Source organism: Mauremys mutica, chromosome 11 (assembly GCF_020497125.1).
Source record: "Mauremys mutica isolate MM-2020 ecotype Southern chromosome 11, ASM2049712v1, whole genome shotgun sequence".
Taxonomy (NCBI): domain Eukaryota; kingdom Metazoa; phylum Chordata; order Testudines; family Geoemydidae; genus Mauremys; species Mauremys mutica.
The window spans coordinates 64,673,158-64,688,871 of NC_059082.1; the positions used below are offsets into that span (position 1 = coordinate 64,673,158).

Below are 15,714 nucleotides of genomic sequence, written 5' to 3' on the forward strand. Positions count from 1 at the left end.
TTATTAATAAGTGAAATAGTGTGAAAATTGGTGGTTTAAACCCCTTCTGCCCCTGAGGAAGGGTTTCCTGGGATTTATCTCATTCAGAATCTTTCTCGGAATTCTATATGACACCCCATACCCATCCCCAACTCTGCAGTATGTTTGGGCATGCAGAGAAGCCTGTGCCATCTATGCAGCCCTGCCTCAGGCTTCAGCCTAATGGAAATTGTGTCTGTATGGTTTTCATCTTGAGGACCCTCGCTCTGCCAGAGAAAGGGACTAAGATTTTGAGGCAGCAGCAGAATGGGAAGTGCCTTCTTTATCATCCACTTTCTTATCTGCCAGGGAAAGGGGATTAGACTCTGAAAGGCAGGTAAAGTGGCTCTCTTGCCACCCCTCCCCTGCTTGACATTAAAGCCTTGAGCACTTCAGCGTGTGACCATAACAAAGACACATGACAAGGTGTGCCTTTCCTGAGCCTGCTGCACCCTTGCTCCTCCCAGCTCCATCCAAGAGCCTCCTGTACACTGCGAAACAACTAATCTTGGCAGGCAGGAGGGGAAGGTGGGGGAGGTGCTGATTGGCAGGGCTGCCGGCAGGCATCGGGGGGAGGAGGGGGCTGATGGGGGTTGCTGATGTGTTACTGTAGCTGTTTGGCAATGTCCATTGGTAAATTCTGGCTCCTTCTCAGGTTCAGGTTGGTCACTCCTGCTATAGACCATAAGAATCATGACATGCTGCACAGCAATTGCAAAACCTCAGCTATAGTTGTTCAGACCAAAGGTTTTTCACATGTTTAGTAAGGCAAGTCTCCTTTGTGGTCAATGAGTGGCTCGTCTTCCATGGGTATGATCCGTTCTTGGAGTGAGACGTCTTGGGACCTGTCTTGTTCAAATACTTGATATGATTTGTGATAAGCAGTGGATTCTAATTTAGTGGCTACGAGGTTGTCATGTTATACCCATGAATAGTCATCGCTCATTCTAAATGGATCTTGTGCATTCAAACTTACATATGAGGAACTAATGGGGAAAACATTAGAGAAATTAGTAGCTGAGACTGCACAGAGGTCTCAACCCTTGCTGTCAAAGCCAGCACAGCAATCCACTGGTTGCTACCAACTCAGAGTATCCAAGAGACGACTGTTACCCTGGAGGAGTGCAGGGAATCTGGAGAAGTTTCCAAGGAAAGCTAGATTAATTTTCCTCCTAACCAGCAAAATCCTCAGCATGACAGTTCCTTCTGATCCATCTTTTGCACCCAGAGTCTTAAGTAGCTGATAGTAGTCCAGCAAGGTACATCTCACAGGCCATAGCGCACAGTTTTGCAGCCTGGACTCTGGATCACCTCCAAGCTCATGGCTTCACAATAATACCAGGAAAAGCTGATTCCCTTGACCAACATAATTCACCTATGAGTGGGGATGGAGACATTGGTGATGAAGATCTACCCATCACTAGACAGATTCCATAAGATCCAAGATCTGATATCCATGTTAGACAAATGCATGTAGGCCAACCATAGCGTAGTGTCTCTAGTCACTGGGCCTTCTGGTCTTTTGCATATGGGTCTCTCCATGAGTGAGGTCACATTTCAGGTGTCTCCAGGTCTTTTTTCTGGGAGGATGGGACCGTTTCCTGGAGCAAATGCAAGACCAGGTACTGGTTCCCGACCAGATGCTTGATTCCCTAAGATGAGGAACAGTCCCAGAGAACATCCACAGGGGTCTTCCTGTGTATCTTCCAGACCTGCTGGTTCTCACAATAGACACCATTGGTGAAGGGATGAGGTGCACTTCCGGGACCAATAACAACATAGGGTTTCTGGAGCTCCAGAGAAAGGAATCACAGTATCAAACTGTTGGAGCTTAGAGCTGTTAAACTAGCTTTACTGAGATTCCAGAGCTACCTAGAAGGCAGTCATGTCTTGATCCAACAAGACAACATGACCACAGTTGCATATTAAACAACCCAGGGGAACAAGGAGCGTAGCTGTATGTGCAGAAGCAATGGAGACAATAGAATGGTCAGACAAGACTTTCCCTCCCCTAAAAGTGATACACATGGAAGGAGAGCTGAACCAAAAGGCAGATTGGCTCAGCGGACTCAAAGTGAACTAAGTGATGTCTGAACCCAGGAAGTTTTCACTCTGATCTCATGGATGTTCAGCCTTCCCTCAGTTGACCTGTTTGGTAATTGCAAGAATGCAAAATGCCAATATTCTTCACCTGGGAAGCAGACTCCAGCAAAGTGTCTGGGGACAGATGTTCTGTCACATAGATGGCCTCTAGGTCTGCTATAGGTGTTCCTGCCATACCATCTCCTAGGGAAAGTGATCCAAAAATAAAGTAAGGGTGATAGCGCTAACTTTGTATTGACCAAGGAGACCCTTGTTCTCTAATCTGATGGAATATACAGTGGAACTGCAGTTGCCGTTTCCAATTAGATGAGGTGTCTTTCTCTCTCTCTCTCTCTCTCTCAAGGTCCATTCCTCCTTCCAGACCCAGATAGTTTTCATCTGATAGCCTGGCAATCAAAAGGGAAGTGTTAGGCCGAGTGCAGCTATCTTCCAAAGTTATCAGGATTCTATTCTACTCTGTTCTATTCCAGGGAAGTTTCCTTTCTAAAAGCCTACTCCTCCGCATGGACTGAGTTCATGTCTAAGAGCTCAGCACAGATCCAAGAAATCCTGGGATTCTGGCTACTCAGGATTTCCTTCAGAAAGGTGCACATGGAGCCTTCATCCCAGCACTATAGCATCCTGAGTATCAGCTCTAAGTATTGTACTATTCAGAGGATGGTCTAGCTCCTTTGCAGAACTTTCAGGTATCTGGTTTTCTCAGAGCAATCAGACTGGCCAGGCCAGCAGTCCAACCAATCTTCTCTAAGAGGGACCTAGCACTGGGATTGAAAGCCCTACCCATTCATCCCTTTGAGCCTCTGATTTCATTCATTCTGCCTATTGGGACAGAATCCAAACGAGAAGCAGCAGCATACCCTTGATGTCAGGAGAACACTAAAGACTTTTAATCAAGCATACAGAATCCACAAAAAGATGAGGCTCCCTGTTAATTTCCCTCATTCTGACATGCCAAGGGCTTAGAGTATCCAAACTATCCCTTTCTTATGGATGAGACTATGTATCATTGAGACCTACAAGCCTTCCCGCGCATCTGTTCCAGAAGGAATCAAGGCACATTCTAGTAGTCCCATGGCAACCTTGTGGGCCAATACACTGTGCGCTTCCACTGTAGAGATCTGCAGACCAGCCACGTAGCCATGGACAAATGTCTCTATCAGATATTATAAGGTGGACTTTCTGTCTCTTAATAGACTTCTGTTGGAAGGAAGGTGCTCCAGGTGGTGATCCAGACATTGCTTTTGCATTTGAATAGTTCAAAAATGGATGGTGGGGGGGGTGTGTTTCCTATGTTTTATGTTCACTTTTCTGTTCCTCCCTACTCCTCATCACTGCTCATGACTACCCACACATATCAGGATCGTGGTAGACGCTGGGCCACAGAATGGGAAACTTCTACCTTATAGTTTCCTTTCTGCTAATAGTGTCTCCCACAATTCTTCTAATCCTGGACAGCGTCCCAGCCCAGCGTCAGGATTTTATTTGGATAGTTACTGTGTAGGCAGTGGCTTACTGTGTACAGTTAATTAGTTGGCACTGAAATTATTGTTACTAATTTTCTAAGAGTTTTTTTCACAGCTTTGGAATGAATCATCGGGCAGCAAGCAGGATCTTGCACCATTGACCATGAAGTGAAATCATCGTAGTTCCCTCTTTGTTAGAGCTTGTTCAGAATGTAGCAGCACAGTTGCACACCGTTTAGTTTGTGCCCTATTTGTATTTTATAGTATCTGCCTAACTAGTAGATGGACTTTTTAAAAAGTATTTAATAGTTTGTAAAGTCCCTTATCAGTGTTAGCCTTCAGTATATATAAAGCTGTCTCATGAAGTCTGGAGTGTATTTTCTCACACCACCATTTAAAGATCGTACCACCATATGTGGAGTTGTCTTGAGATCACATTTTTACAAAACTGGGCACTATAATAAGGACTCAAGTTTTGGTGGTGGGAAATCCCTTCTCCAGAGCTTCATTCCTCCCACCCACCCACATTCTCTCTTTAAAAATAAAAAAAATATATTTCCATACTCCTGTTTTATTAAACTGGCCTGCTTCATTTAGTTCGGAGGGCATTAAATTAATGACAGAAGGGAAGAGTAAAAAGAGGAAATATATGAGTACTCATTTAGCACAAAATCCAGATGTTGAGAAACAAAATTAATCAAGGTGGTAAAGGACATTCTTTAATTGCCTATACACTGATCCCAGGAGCCTGGGTAACAAACAAGAAGAATGGAATTGCTCATTTATGAGCATACATTCAATATAATTGGTATTACTCAAACCTGGTGGGATGATTCACATAATTAGAATGTTAAAATGTTTAGGAAAGATCGAATGGGCAAGAGAGTGGGTGAGTGGTATTCAGCAAAAATAGCATTACCTGTTTCCGAGTCACCAGGAACTGAAAGAAAATTATCTTGAATGCTTATGGATCAATGCCCTAACAGGTAAAGAATGAGATTGGATATTAATTGGTATCTGCTAAAGATCACCCAATCACACAGGGAAACAGAATGACTGGCTCCTTATGCACCTATCTATAATGTGTAGTGGGGGAAAAGGCTGAGACACCCTCGGGGACTTCAGTTTGAGTGAAACATGCTGGAGGTCTTGTGCTGCCAGTACTAAAACATCCTTGGAATTTCTAACTGTTATAGATGATGATTTCCTGACACAGAAAATGTTGAATCCACAGGTGGATTCTATATTGGACCTTATCTTGACACAGAGAGAGTGAACTGATCACAGAACTAAAAATTAATGACAGCTTAAGTACAAGTGATCATGACTTTATTCTGTTTGTACGTAACAAATATTATCAAGTCCAGACCAGCAATAAAAAAGTGGTGACTTAAAAGGGTCAGTTTCACAAAGCTGAAAACAATTGAGCCAAATCAACTGGGAGAAAGAATTTAATCAGAAAAATGTGGGTGATAATTAGATGTTCAAAAAAAAGTTGCAATCCGACAGTTGAGGAAGAAAGCCATATTGGTTAAAAAATAAAAAAACTGGTTGAGAGGGAAGTGAAGGTATTATTTAAAAAATAAAGACGATATATAGATATATAGATATATATATATATATATATGTATAGATAGATAGATAGATAGATAACAAATAGAAGAAAGGGGAAGCTGATAGTAATGAGTGTAAATCAGAAGCGAAGAAGTATAGAAAATGGGCATAGGAAGCAAAGGAACACAAGGAGAAATCTGTGGCCAGCAGAGTTAAGGACAATAAGAAGTTCAAGTATATTATGAACAAAAAAAGAATCCTATCAATGGTATTGGTCCATTACTAGATGGAAATGGTAGAATTATCAATAATAATGCAGAAAAGACCAAAGTGTTCAATAAATATTTCTGTTCTTTATTTGGGGAAAAAACATATGCTCTAGTCATAGCCTATGATAACACTCCTTCCATCCCATTAGTATCACAGGAGGATGTTGAACAGCAGCTACTAAAGTGAGTCAGACCTGCTGATTTTTAAATGTCTAGTGTACACCCAAGAATTTTAAGAGCTGGCTGAGGTGCTTACTGGACTTTTAATGTTGATTTTTGATAAGTCTAAGTTCCAGAAGACTGTAAGGAAGCTAATCTTGGGCCAATATTTTAAAAGGGTAAATGGGAGGACCCAGGTAATGATAGGCCTGTCAGTCTGACACCGATCCCAGACATGATAATGGAGCAACTGTTATTGGACTTAATAAAGAATTAAAGGAAGGTAATATAATGCCAATTAACATGGGTTTATGTAAAATAGATCCCATCAAATAACTTGATCTTTTTTTAATAAGATTACAAGTTTAGTTGATAAGGTAAAGTGTTGATGTAATACACTTAAACTTCCGTCAGGAGTTTGACTTGGTACTGCATCACATCTTGATTTAAAGAACTAAAATATTAAAATTAACATGGCACACTTTAAATGAATTAAAAGCTGGCTAACAGGTCTCAAAATGTAGTCGTAAACAGGGAATCATTGAGCAGGTGTGTTTCTAGTGAGGTTCCACAGGAATCGATTCTTGGCCCCATGGTATTTTAACAATTTCACCAGTGATCTGGAAGAAAACATTAAGTCATCACTGAAAGTTTGCAGATGACACAAAAATTGAGGGAGTGGTAAATGAATGAAGAGAGCCGGTCACTGATATAAAGTGGTCTGGTATCAGAGGGGTAGCTGTGTTAGTCTGGATCTGTAAAAGGAGCAAAGAGTCCTGTGGCACCTTATAGACTAACAGACGTATTGGAGCATGAGCTTTCGTGGGTGAATACTCACTTCGTCAGACGAAGTGGTGTGGATCACTTGGCAAGCTGGACATAAGCAAACTTTATGTATATTAATACGGTTAAATGTACATATGTAGATCTAGGAACAAAGAATTAAGGCTGGGGGGATTCTGTCCTGGGAAGCAGTGACTCTGAAGATGATTTGGGAGTCTTGGTGGATAATCAGCTGAACATGGACACAGTGTCACACAGGTTGCTCAGAAGGACTAATGTCATCTTTGGATGCATAAATGGTAATCTTGTGTAGGAGTAGAGTGATTTTTGCCTCTGTATTTGGCAATGGTGCAACCACTACTGGAATACTATCTACAATTCTAGTGTCCACAATTCAAGAAGGATGTTGATAAACTGGAGAGGGTTCAGAGAAGAGCCACAAGAGTGATTAAAGGATTACAAAAGCAAACCTGCCTTATAGTAAGGGCCCTACCAAATTCACGGCCGTGAAAAATGTGTCACGGACCATGAAATCTGGTCTCTCCCTGTGGAATCTGTTCCTTTGTGAGCTTTTAGCCTATACTATACCAATTTCATGGGGGAGACCAGAGTTTGTCAAACTGGGGGTCCTGATCCAAAAGGGAGTTGTGGGGAGGGGAGGGGGGGGTACAAGGTTATTTTAGGGGAGATCGTGGTATTGCTACCCTTACTTCTGCGCTGCCTTCAGAGTTGGGTGGCCAGACCTGGGTGGCTGTTGGCTGGGCACCCAGCTCTGAAGGCAACAGCAGTGCAGAAGTAAGGGAAGCAATGCTGTACCATACTACCTTACTTCTGCCCTGCTGCCTTCAGAGCTGGGCAGCTGTAGAGTGGCGACTGCTGACTGAAGGCACAGCTCTGCAGGCAGCAGCACAGATTTAAGGGTGGCAATACCATACCATGCCATCCTTACTTCTCTGCTGCTGCTGGCGGCAGCTCTACCTTCAGAGCTGGGCTCCTGGCTAGCAGCCGCTGCTCTCTGGCCACAGTTCTGAAGGCAGCACCACCGCCTGCAGCAGCATAGAAGTAAAGATAGCAATATCACAACCCTGCCTATAATAACCTTGCGACCCCCCTCCAACTCATTTTTGTGTTAGGACCCCCTACAGTTACAACATGAAATTTCAGATTTAAATAGCTAAAATAATTAATTTTACTATTTTTAAAATACTATGACCATTAAATTGACCAAAATGGACCATGAATTTGGTAGGGCCCTACTTATAATGATAGACTCAAGGAGCTCAGTCTGGTTAGCTTAACAAAGAGAAGGTTAGGAGTGAGTTGGTTACAGTCTATAAATACCTATATGGTCAACAAATATTTAATAATAGGTTTTTCAGTGTAGCAAAGGTAGGTGTAAGACCATCCAATGGTTGAAAGTCGAAGTTTGAGACATTCTGACCAGAAATAAGCCATACATTTTAAAGTGTGGATAATTTAACATCAGACCAATTTACCAAGGGTCGTGATGGATTCTCAGTCACTGATGATTTTTAGATCAATATTGGATGTTTTTCTAAAAGCTGTGCTCTTGGAAATATTTTGGGGGTAGTTCTACGGCTTGTTATGCAGAAGATCAGACTGGCTGATCACAATGGTCCCTTCTGGCCTTGGAATTTATGAATCAATGAATTTTATATTTGTATTTAAGAAGGGAATACTAACATTATATTTCTGTCTACAGCATCCCGAGAGGTTCTGAGATAGGGGCTCTGCTTTATATCTAATTCCTGCTGCAAATAATAAATTACTATTCAGGTGCCCAATTCCTGGTCATGTTGAGAGCTACCTTTATTGAAAGTGATACATTTTTCATTCTTACATCAGAATGTCTTAGCTCAAACGTCACTTCAGTTCTTGCTCTAATGATTCTTATCCAGAATACTGTATCCGTGGTATACCAAGCTCCAGAATTTCCATGTAAAATCTCATTTACGTTCTAATTCAAATGAAAAACTCAACATTGAAGTTCCATAGGCTCTCCAAGTTGTCCTCCGAGCCTGCACATCAAAGCCACTTACTTGAAATACAGCAGTTGAATTAGCTGGTGTTTTCTTCCCACCCCTGAGTGCTGCTGCATGATACACACTGCTAGTTGTAGAAAAACAAAGTTGGATAAAATAGCAACAGACTTTGATTACGGAGTTAGTCTGCTCCTGTCTATCTCCTACTTCTAATCTTTCCAAGTAGCACAGTATCATCAAGAAATGTCCTAAGTACTCTTTGTTTGTCTACAAAGAACATATTTATCACTGAGTTGTCTGGGCAGACCATGAATCCTGTTTGCTGTAGAAATGTGGCATCTTTGGCCAAAGTTCTCTGCATGGAAAGCATGAGTTGGGTGTGTCTGTTGGTTGTGCAACTCATGCAGGCTATGATCCTATCTTCTGAAAAAGTTGCAACAGCTGCACATGGCCTCCTGACCACTAATCTATTTTTTACAGTACTATCCTATTGGGGCTTACAAAACCGCTGCTTTAACCCTAGAAGCTTTTTCAGAAAGCAGCAGCAGGTTTCTTCGGATTCTGTTGGGTGTCTGTGCACCTACACTAACTGCCGTTTAAAAATCTCACTGCTGTGTCTGAATTTTACAGGCAAGTACATTTTTGTTGTGGTGAGCCTTTGTATGGTGAAGTTGCTCCTCCCTTACTTCTGTTTCTCCCTACTTGTAAGAAGAACTTAAGTTGTTTATAGAATGGCCTCTCTTGACGTCATTTTTCTTTACCCCTTTTTGTCTTTAGAAATATTGTATGATGCACTGTCCCCTTATGTATAGAGGTGCTTTAGAGATGTTTTAAAAACATACAAGATCAAAGGAAGAGAAGTCAGGACTCTTTCCTAGCACAAATGTAGTAAATAAATGAATCCATCAGACAATCTTTCTTACTAATGCTCAAATTGATGTGGTAATGGTGTCATTCTCAATCTTAATTTACAGTCTTTAACCCAACTCACTTACCATGTACAATTTTGTTTGTAGCATTACATTTTTATCTAATATAATCAGCTCAAGATAAAAGATGTGTATATATAAAAACAATTGCTAACTTATAAATGTATCTACAGTTATTAAATCCAGGAAGCATGTGTCTGCTGCCTTCAAAGAGAAGTGTACGCCCCAGTTTACATGATTCAGCTGAGAAAGCATGCCCTACTTAATATAGCACTGAGATGATGGTTTATTAAAAGGAAAATTAGGTTTATTCACAAAGAACAGATTTTCATAAGAACGGCCATACTGGGTCAGACCAAAGGTCCAACTAGCCCAGTATCCTGTCTATTGACAGTGGCCAATGCCAGGTGCCCCAGAGGGAGGGAACCTAACAGGTAATGATCAAGTGATCTCTCTCCTGCCATCCATCTCCACCCTCTGACAAACAGAGGCTAGGGACACCATTCCTTACCCTTCCTGGCTAATAGCCATTAATGGACTGAACCTCCATGAATTTATCCAGTTCTCTTTTAAACCCTGTTATAGTCCTAGCCTTCACAACCTCCTCAGGCAAGGAGTTCCACAGGTTGACTGTGCGCTGTGTGAAGAACAACTACCTTGTATTTGTTTTAAACCTGCTGCCCATTTCCTAGATTCAAGTGAGTATTGAGTAAGAATAAAGGAAGCAGTGATGGTTACAAATAGAAGCATGTTATACTTTTATTTTAAGAAACTAATCACAACTGTTAACAGGCTAAAACCTTTGTCTAAAATAAATTTCTCACATGAAGCAACCTCTGAGTCACCAGCCCCAGAGCCATGATCCAACTTTCATTCATTAAAGTGATGTACTTTTTTCGTCCTCACTGATGCATAACAAAGGGATTCTTCTCCCTTCTTATAGTCCAGCAAACTTGAAATATATCATTGTATCCTCAGGTAAAATCCTTCTTCCCAGGGGCTTGTGCTCCATTGTGCTGACTCAATGCTGCTTTCTCATCCTCCTAAATCTTCCTGTTTACATCAGATGCAAATGAACTCCCATTGTATCAGGCTTATCCTGCTTAATTTACATCAGAAATCTAGGAAGACAGGTAACTCAACATTCCTTTTCTGGGAAAAACTGTTTTCTGAACCCTGCCTGGTAAGATAGTTTAGTACATACATACATACAACTTCTTGAATAACACTGTATATGCATCTCATAGTACTTCTGGTGATTAGTATGATACACGCTTTCATTAGATACCTTACATGACATTCTTTATAGATAAGTACTATGACAGCAATATGTTAGGTGTAGTGAGGCCTGACAGAAATTGCTGTTATGACAGTGAGCCCTTTGCCAGTTGGCATTAAGGGCTCCTAAGGTTACAGCATGGTCACTTAACTCTTGAATGTAGTTTATGGAGACTTGCTATAAAAGGTATTAAACAGAGTTTCAAAGTCCTTAAAAATGAATTAAAATACTATATGTATTAATCTTTAAAAATGTAAACAGAGAAAAATATTCCAAGTCTTCTGGGCTTTTTTACAATCAAAGCACTATAAACAAGACCTTAATGCAGGGGTCGGCAACCTTTCAGAAGTGGTGTGCCGAGTCTTCATTTATTCACTCTAATTTAAGGTTTCACATGCCAGTAATACATTTTAACATTTTTAGAAGGTCTCTTTCTATAAGCCTATAATGTATAACTAAACTATTGTTGTATGTAAAGTAAATAAGGTTTTTAAAATGTTTAAGAAGCTTCATTTAAAATTAAATTAAAATGCAGTGCCCCCCGGACCGGTGGCCGGGACCCAGGCAGTGAGAGTGCCATTGTCAATCAGCTCATGTGCCGCCTTTGGCACGCGTGCCATAGGTTGCCTACCCCTGCCTTAATGTTTGGCAAAAATTGTATTTTATTAGTCTTACAAAAACTACTGAACTCTTAAATCTTATATGTGTAGGGTTACAGTGTAAAAGTTTAGAATTCACTTGAAGCAATAATCACTTGAGATAGTTTGGCAGGATTCATTAAAATTTGAAATAAGTTCTAAAGGTACTGTCAATGTATAAGGCAAGGCTAAAAAAAGCCCACCCTAATCTACTTCCAAATAAGTCTTCTAATGGCGGTTTTAACATAACGCTTTACAGCTGAAAAGATAAGATATATGTGCTGCCAGGATAGAAGCTACCGGAACGTGCTAACTCATACATATGTTTAATTCTTCTTTGTAACATTCTTACCATTTTAAGTAGATACTGTTAACCTGGAATACGGTAATTCACAGAGATTGTCATAGCTATATAGTAACTTATCTTTTGTTCAAAAATATTGGATGTACCATTAATGTTGTGCATACCAGTTTTAAAAAAAACAATCAAATGTACATTTTTTGGCAATTTTGTTTTCATAAAGCTTTCATGTATAGCTTTGTTTTAAAGGACTTTCCTGTTTCTTAAATTATGGCTGACAGTTCTTTAAACACTATCAAGATGATATACATGTTAGTGTAGGTGACACATCCCACAGTGGTGTTCCTCAAACTATTGTCTGTCAGTGATAAATAGCTGATCAGTTTATCAAATGATTTAATCTAAGTCTCAAACTGCCTAGATCTTGATTTTACTTTAAGATCTTTCTCAGTGCCTCCCTTCCTTCCAGACACAACAAAAGAAAAAAACATACTGTGCAAGCATGTAATAATATGTTAGATAAATCTGTCCACAGAAATATTTTAAAGGAACTGCCTCTATTGTGTGTAAAATCCCTCTGCTATATTTGGCATTAATGCTTGTTTGGAAATGGAGACTGCCAGAAAAACAGTAAATAATTTCTCTTTCCAACATTAGTTTGAAGCTGAAACACTTGAGTTTTCAGTGTTTTACCTGTTCTCAACTGCCTTGAATAAGGATTTAACAACAATCGCAGTTGGTACATAAGAATTTAATGTAAGGAGGGCCATACTGGGTCAGACCGATGATCCATCTAGCCCAGTATCTTGTCTTTCAACAGTGGCCAGCACAATATGTTTCAGAGGGAATGAACAAAACAGGGCAATTTCAAGTGATCCTCCATCCTCAGTCATCCAGTTCTGCTTCTGGCAGTCAGAAATTTAGGGACACTCAGAGCATGAAGCTGTGTCCCTGACCATCTTAGCCATTTATGGACCTATCCTCCATTAACTTATCTACTTTTTTTTTTAATCCAGTTATACTTTTGGCCTTCACAACACGCCTGGCAACAGTTCCTCAGGCTGGCTGTGTTGTGTGAAGAAATACTTCCTTTTGCTTGTTTTAAACCTGCTGCCTATTTATTTGATTGGGTGACCCCTAGTTCTTGTGTTATGGAAAGGAGTAAATAATGATTCTCTATTCACATTCTCCACACCATTCATGATTTTTTAGATCTCTATCATATCCCATGCCCCCACCTTGTTAATCTCTTTTCTAAGAACGTTCCTCGTATGGAAGCTGTTCCATGTCCCTAATCATTTTTGTTGCTCTTTTCTATACTTTTTCCAGTTCGAATGCCTTTTTTTTTAAGATGTGGAGACCAGAACAGCATGCAGTATTCAACATGTGGGTGTGCCATGGATTTATGAAGTGGCATTCTGATCTTTTCTGCCTTATATATCCCTTTCCTAATGGTTCCTAACATAGTTAGCTTTGTTGACTGCTCCTGCACATTGAGCATATGTTTTTAGAGAACTATTCACAATGACTCCAAGATCTTTCTTTAGTGGTAACAGCTAATTTAGAACCCCATCATTTTGTATGTGTAGTTGGGATTATATTTTCCAATGTGCATTACTTGCACTCATTAATATTGAATTTCATCTGCCCTTGTGTTGTCCAATCACCCTGTTTTGTTAGATCCCTTTGAAACTCTTCAAAGTCAGCTCTGGACTTAACTATCTTGGGTAATTTAGTATCATCTGCAGATTTTGCCACCACTTCATTGTTTATCTGCTTTTCCAAATCATTTATGCATATATTGAACAGCACATGTCCCAGTACAGATTCTTGGAGGTAGGATAGTACCACTAACAGTTTTATTTATTATAATTTTGATGCTGCAGCTACAAACTGAATATGCTGCTGCATCTGTTTTAATAAAATTAGATCTGATTTGCAAAATACTGTATGAAAATATAAAGTCCCTAAAGTACTTAAATGTCACTTGATGATTTGCCAGGGTCATTGCTTTGTTACCTTATAATTTCATCTGGTGAGAAGGGTTTCACCAGTCTTCCATCTTGTCTTGTTTTTAGTCTTTGAGAGCACCCAAGCAATCAAGGCAGGGTCTGTTAGGGTTCCAGTTAGAAAGTCGTCTTTTCTGACTTACTAATTCCAGCTGTAAAAACCCACTCTGAAGTAAAATTTCTTTGCACAGTGTGAAAGAGTATGAGTGAAGGTCTCTGACTCTTGGTTTAAACAGGTAATGAGTCTTTTAAAATCCAGGTTAAAAAAAAATGCTAAACTTTTTACCAGCAAGCCTCACATTTTAAGGAAGTGTCTTCACTGAGAATGCTTGGTCTTACTGTTTAGACTAGAGTATTGCTTACGTGGCAGTCTGCAAATTGTGATTGGTGATGCATGCCATGTGTGCTGCTCTTGTTAAACCCATAAATGCCCCCCCCCCCAAAAGCCAAACCAAAAAAAAAAAGTTAAGGCTGAAACTTAGCAATTTATCCAGGATCAAAGCCTGGTTGGTTTGTTTGTAATCATTTTCATAGTTCTGACACACTTAAGATTGACTGCTAAATGTAATGGTATAAATGTAGATTTTTGTTTTGAGGATTTTCCCCATATAACTATAGCATTATACATTTACCCTGAATTGCAAGTATTATGCTACAACTTGTTCTATTTTAAGGTGGCTTAGTCCACTTAAATATTTTGAGATGGTACTTTTTAATGTTGTAAATATCTTTCTCTTCTCTTAGGAAGCATCACAAGTGGTTCCACAGAACTCTTTGACGTTCCTGACACGTGGTAGCCAACATCTGTATTAATAAAAAGTGAAGCTGATTCAAAGCAATTGCAAGAGTATACCACTTGGAAGCCATACTTAATTTAAATAAAAAGTGGTGTTTAAAAAAGAAGTGTGTCTCCTGAAAATCAGTTTAATTTTTTAAACTGTCTACTGAACAATCACTGTCAGTTTTACTCGTGTATTAACTAGTTTACAATTCTGTCTATTGATCATGTGAAATCTTTGCTGTCGTAAACAATGTTAGATTTAAGAAGCAAGGCTAAATGTGTTTTGGTCACCTATTATGGCATGTTGGCTATTAAATATACAAAAAATCAGCACTATTATGAATTTTGTTAGGCTGTTTCCTGTGCTTGAGGGGAGTTGTCACACAAGTCTTCTCATCAGATGTTTGGGCAATATCAGTACACTATCAGTAGTCCTGAACAGATAAACCTCAGTATCGGTTACTGCTTTCTACCAGTTACCCTGGAAACCTTACAGTGTTGTCCTTTTTCCCCAGTAGGAAGACTTCAGCCAGTATCTGTCTGGAAACTAATCCTACACATATACTATCATTTTGTCCTCTTGGAAAAATTTAACTTATACTTTCCTTAAAAAAAAAAATAGAAAAAGAAAGAAAGAGAAATTAATGTTGGGAGGAGGTGGTTTTTCTTTGATGTTTTCACTCTTAAGTCTAGATCTGGTTTTCCATGGTTTGTGTTTTTTGTAAAAATGTTTTTGAAACCTGTGACAAACCTGCAAACTGTACCAGCCCTTTATTCATTTAAAAAAAATCTGCTTTGGTAGATTTCAGAAACTTTGATATTTAACATTTTTGTATCATGGAAATAAAAATGAAAAATGTATTTCCATAAAATGAAAATAAAAGAAATTTTCTTAGGAACCTGTCTTTATTTTTCACATCATTTATTTGACTTTTCTCTTGTTTTGCCATTCATATATGGTTAGTGGGTATTAAGACAGACGCATTCTTGTTTTATAAATCTATTTCCAACACATCATTCTAGCAAATGGAATAACTACCAGGTTTCATGAGATTATATGTATTGTGGAGCCTAACCCCTTCCCACTTAAACACAATAAAGGGAAACCCCTTGGAGGTGAGGGGTGAAGCAAAAACAACTTTCTGCCCTTTACAGTTCCTTTATGATCTATAGCAGATGCCTCAAGTTCTTAAAAGTAATTTTTAATTTTTCCTGCTTGCCTTTTCTTTTGAAATATTAGGTCCTGACATATGGAAGGCAGCATGTTCATCTGACAATCCAGGAATGGACTAGCTTTTATGGGGGAAACTAATTTCAATCTTAGCACTAACTTCTGCTACACATCATCTGCTCCACTGCTTTGTCAGGCAAGGAAGAGAATGTCTGACTGGAGTGGGGGAGGTGAGGGTAATGAATCTGAGTGAG

At 39.6% G+C, this 15,714-nt stretch overlaps 1 protein-coding gene across 2 annotated transcripts in view; it reads left to right on the forward strand.

Annotated features, from left to right (window-relative positions):
- Positions 1–15,189, forward strand: part of PARN (poly(A)-specific ribonuclease) — a 152,677-nt gene extending 137,488 nt beyond the window's left edge. The window contains exon 24 of one of the 2 annotated variants that reach the window (XM_044979085.1): positions 14,253–15,189. In XM_044979085.1, coding sequence (XP_044835020.1) covers positions 14,253–14,305 — 53 coding nt within the window. In that variant the 3' untranslated portion in view covers positions 14,306–15,189. The remainder of the gene's footprint in view (positions 1–14,252) is intronic. The other variant, XM_044979087.1, reaches the window with a different exon arrangement.
- Positions 15,190–15,714: the final 525 nt, after the last annotated feature.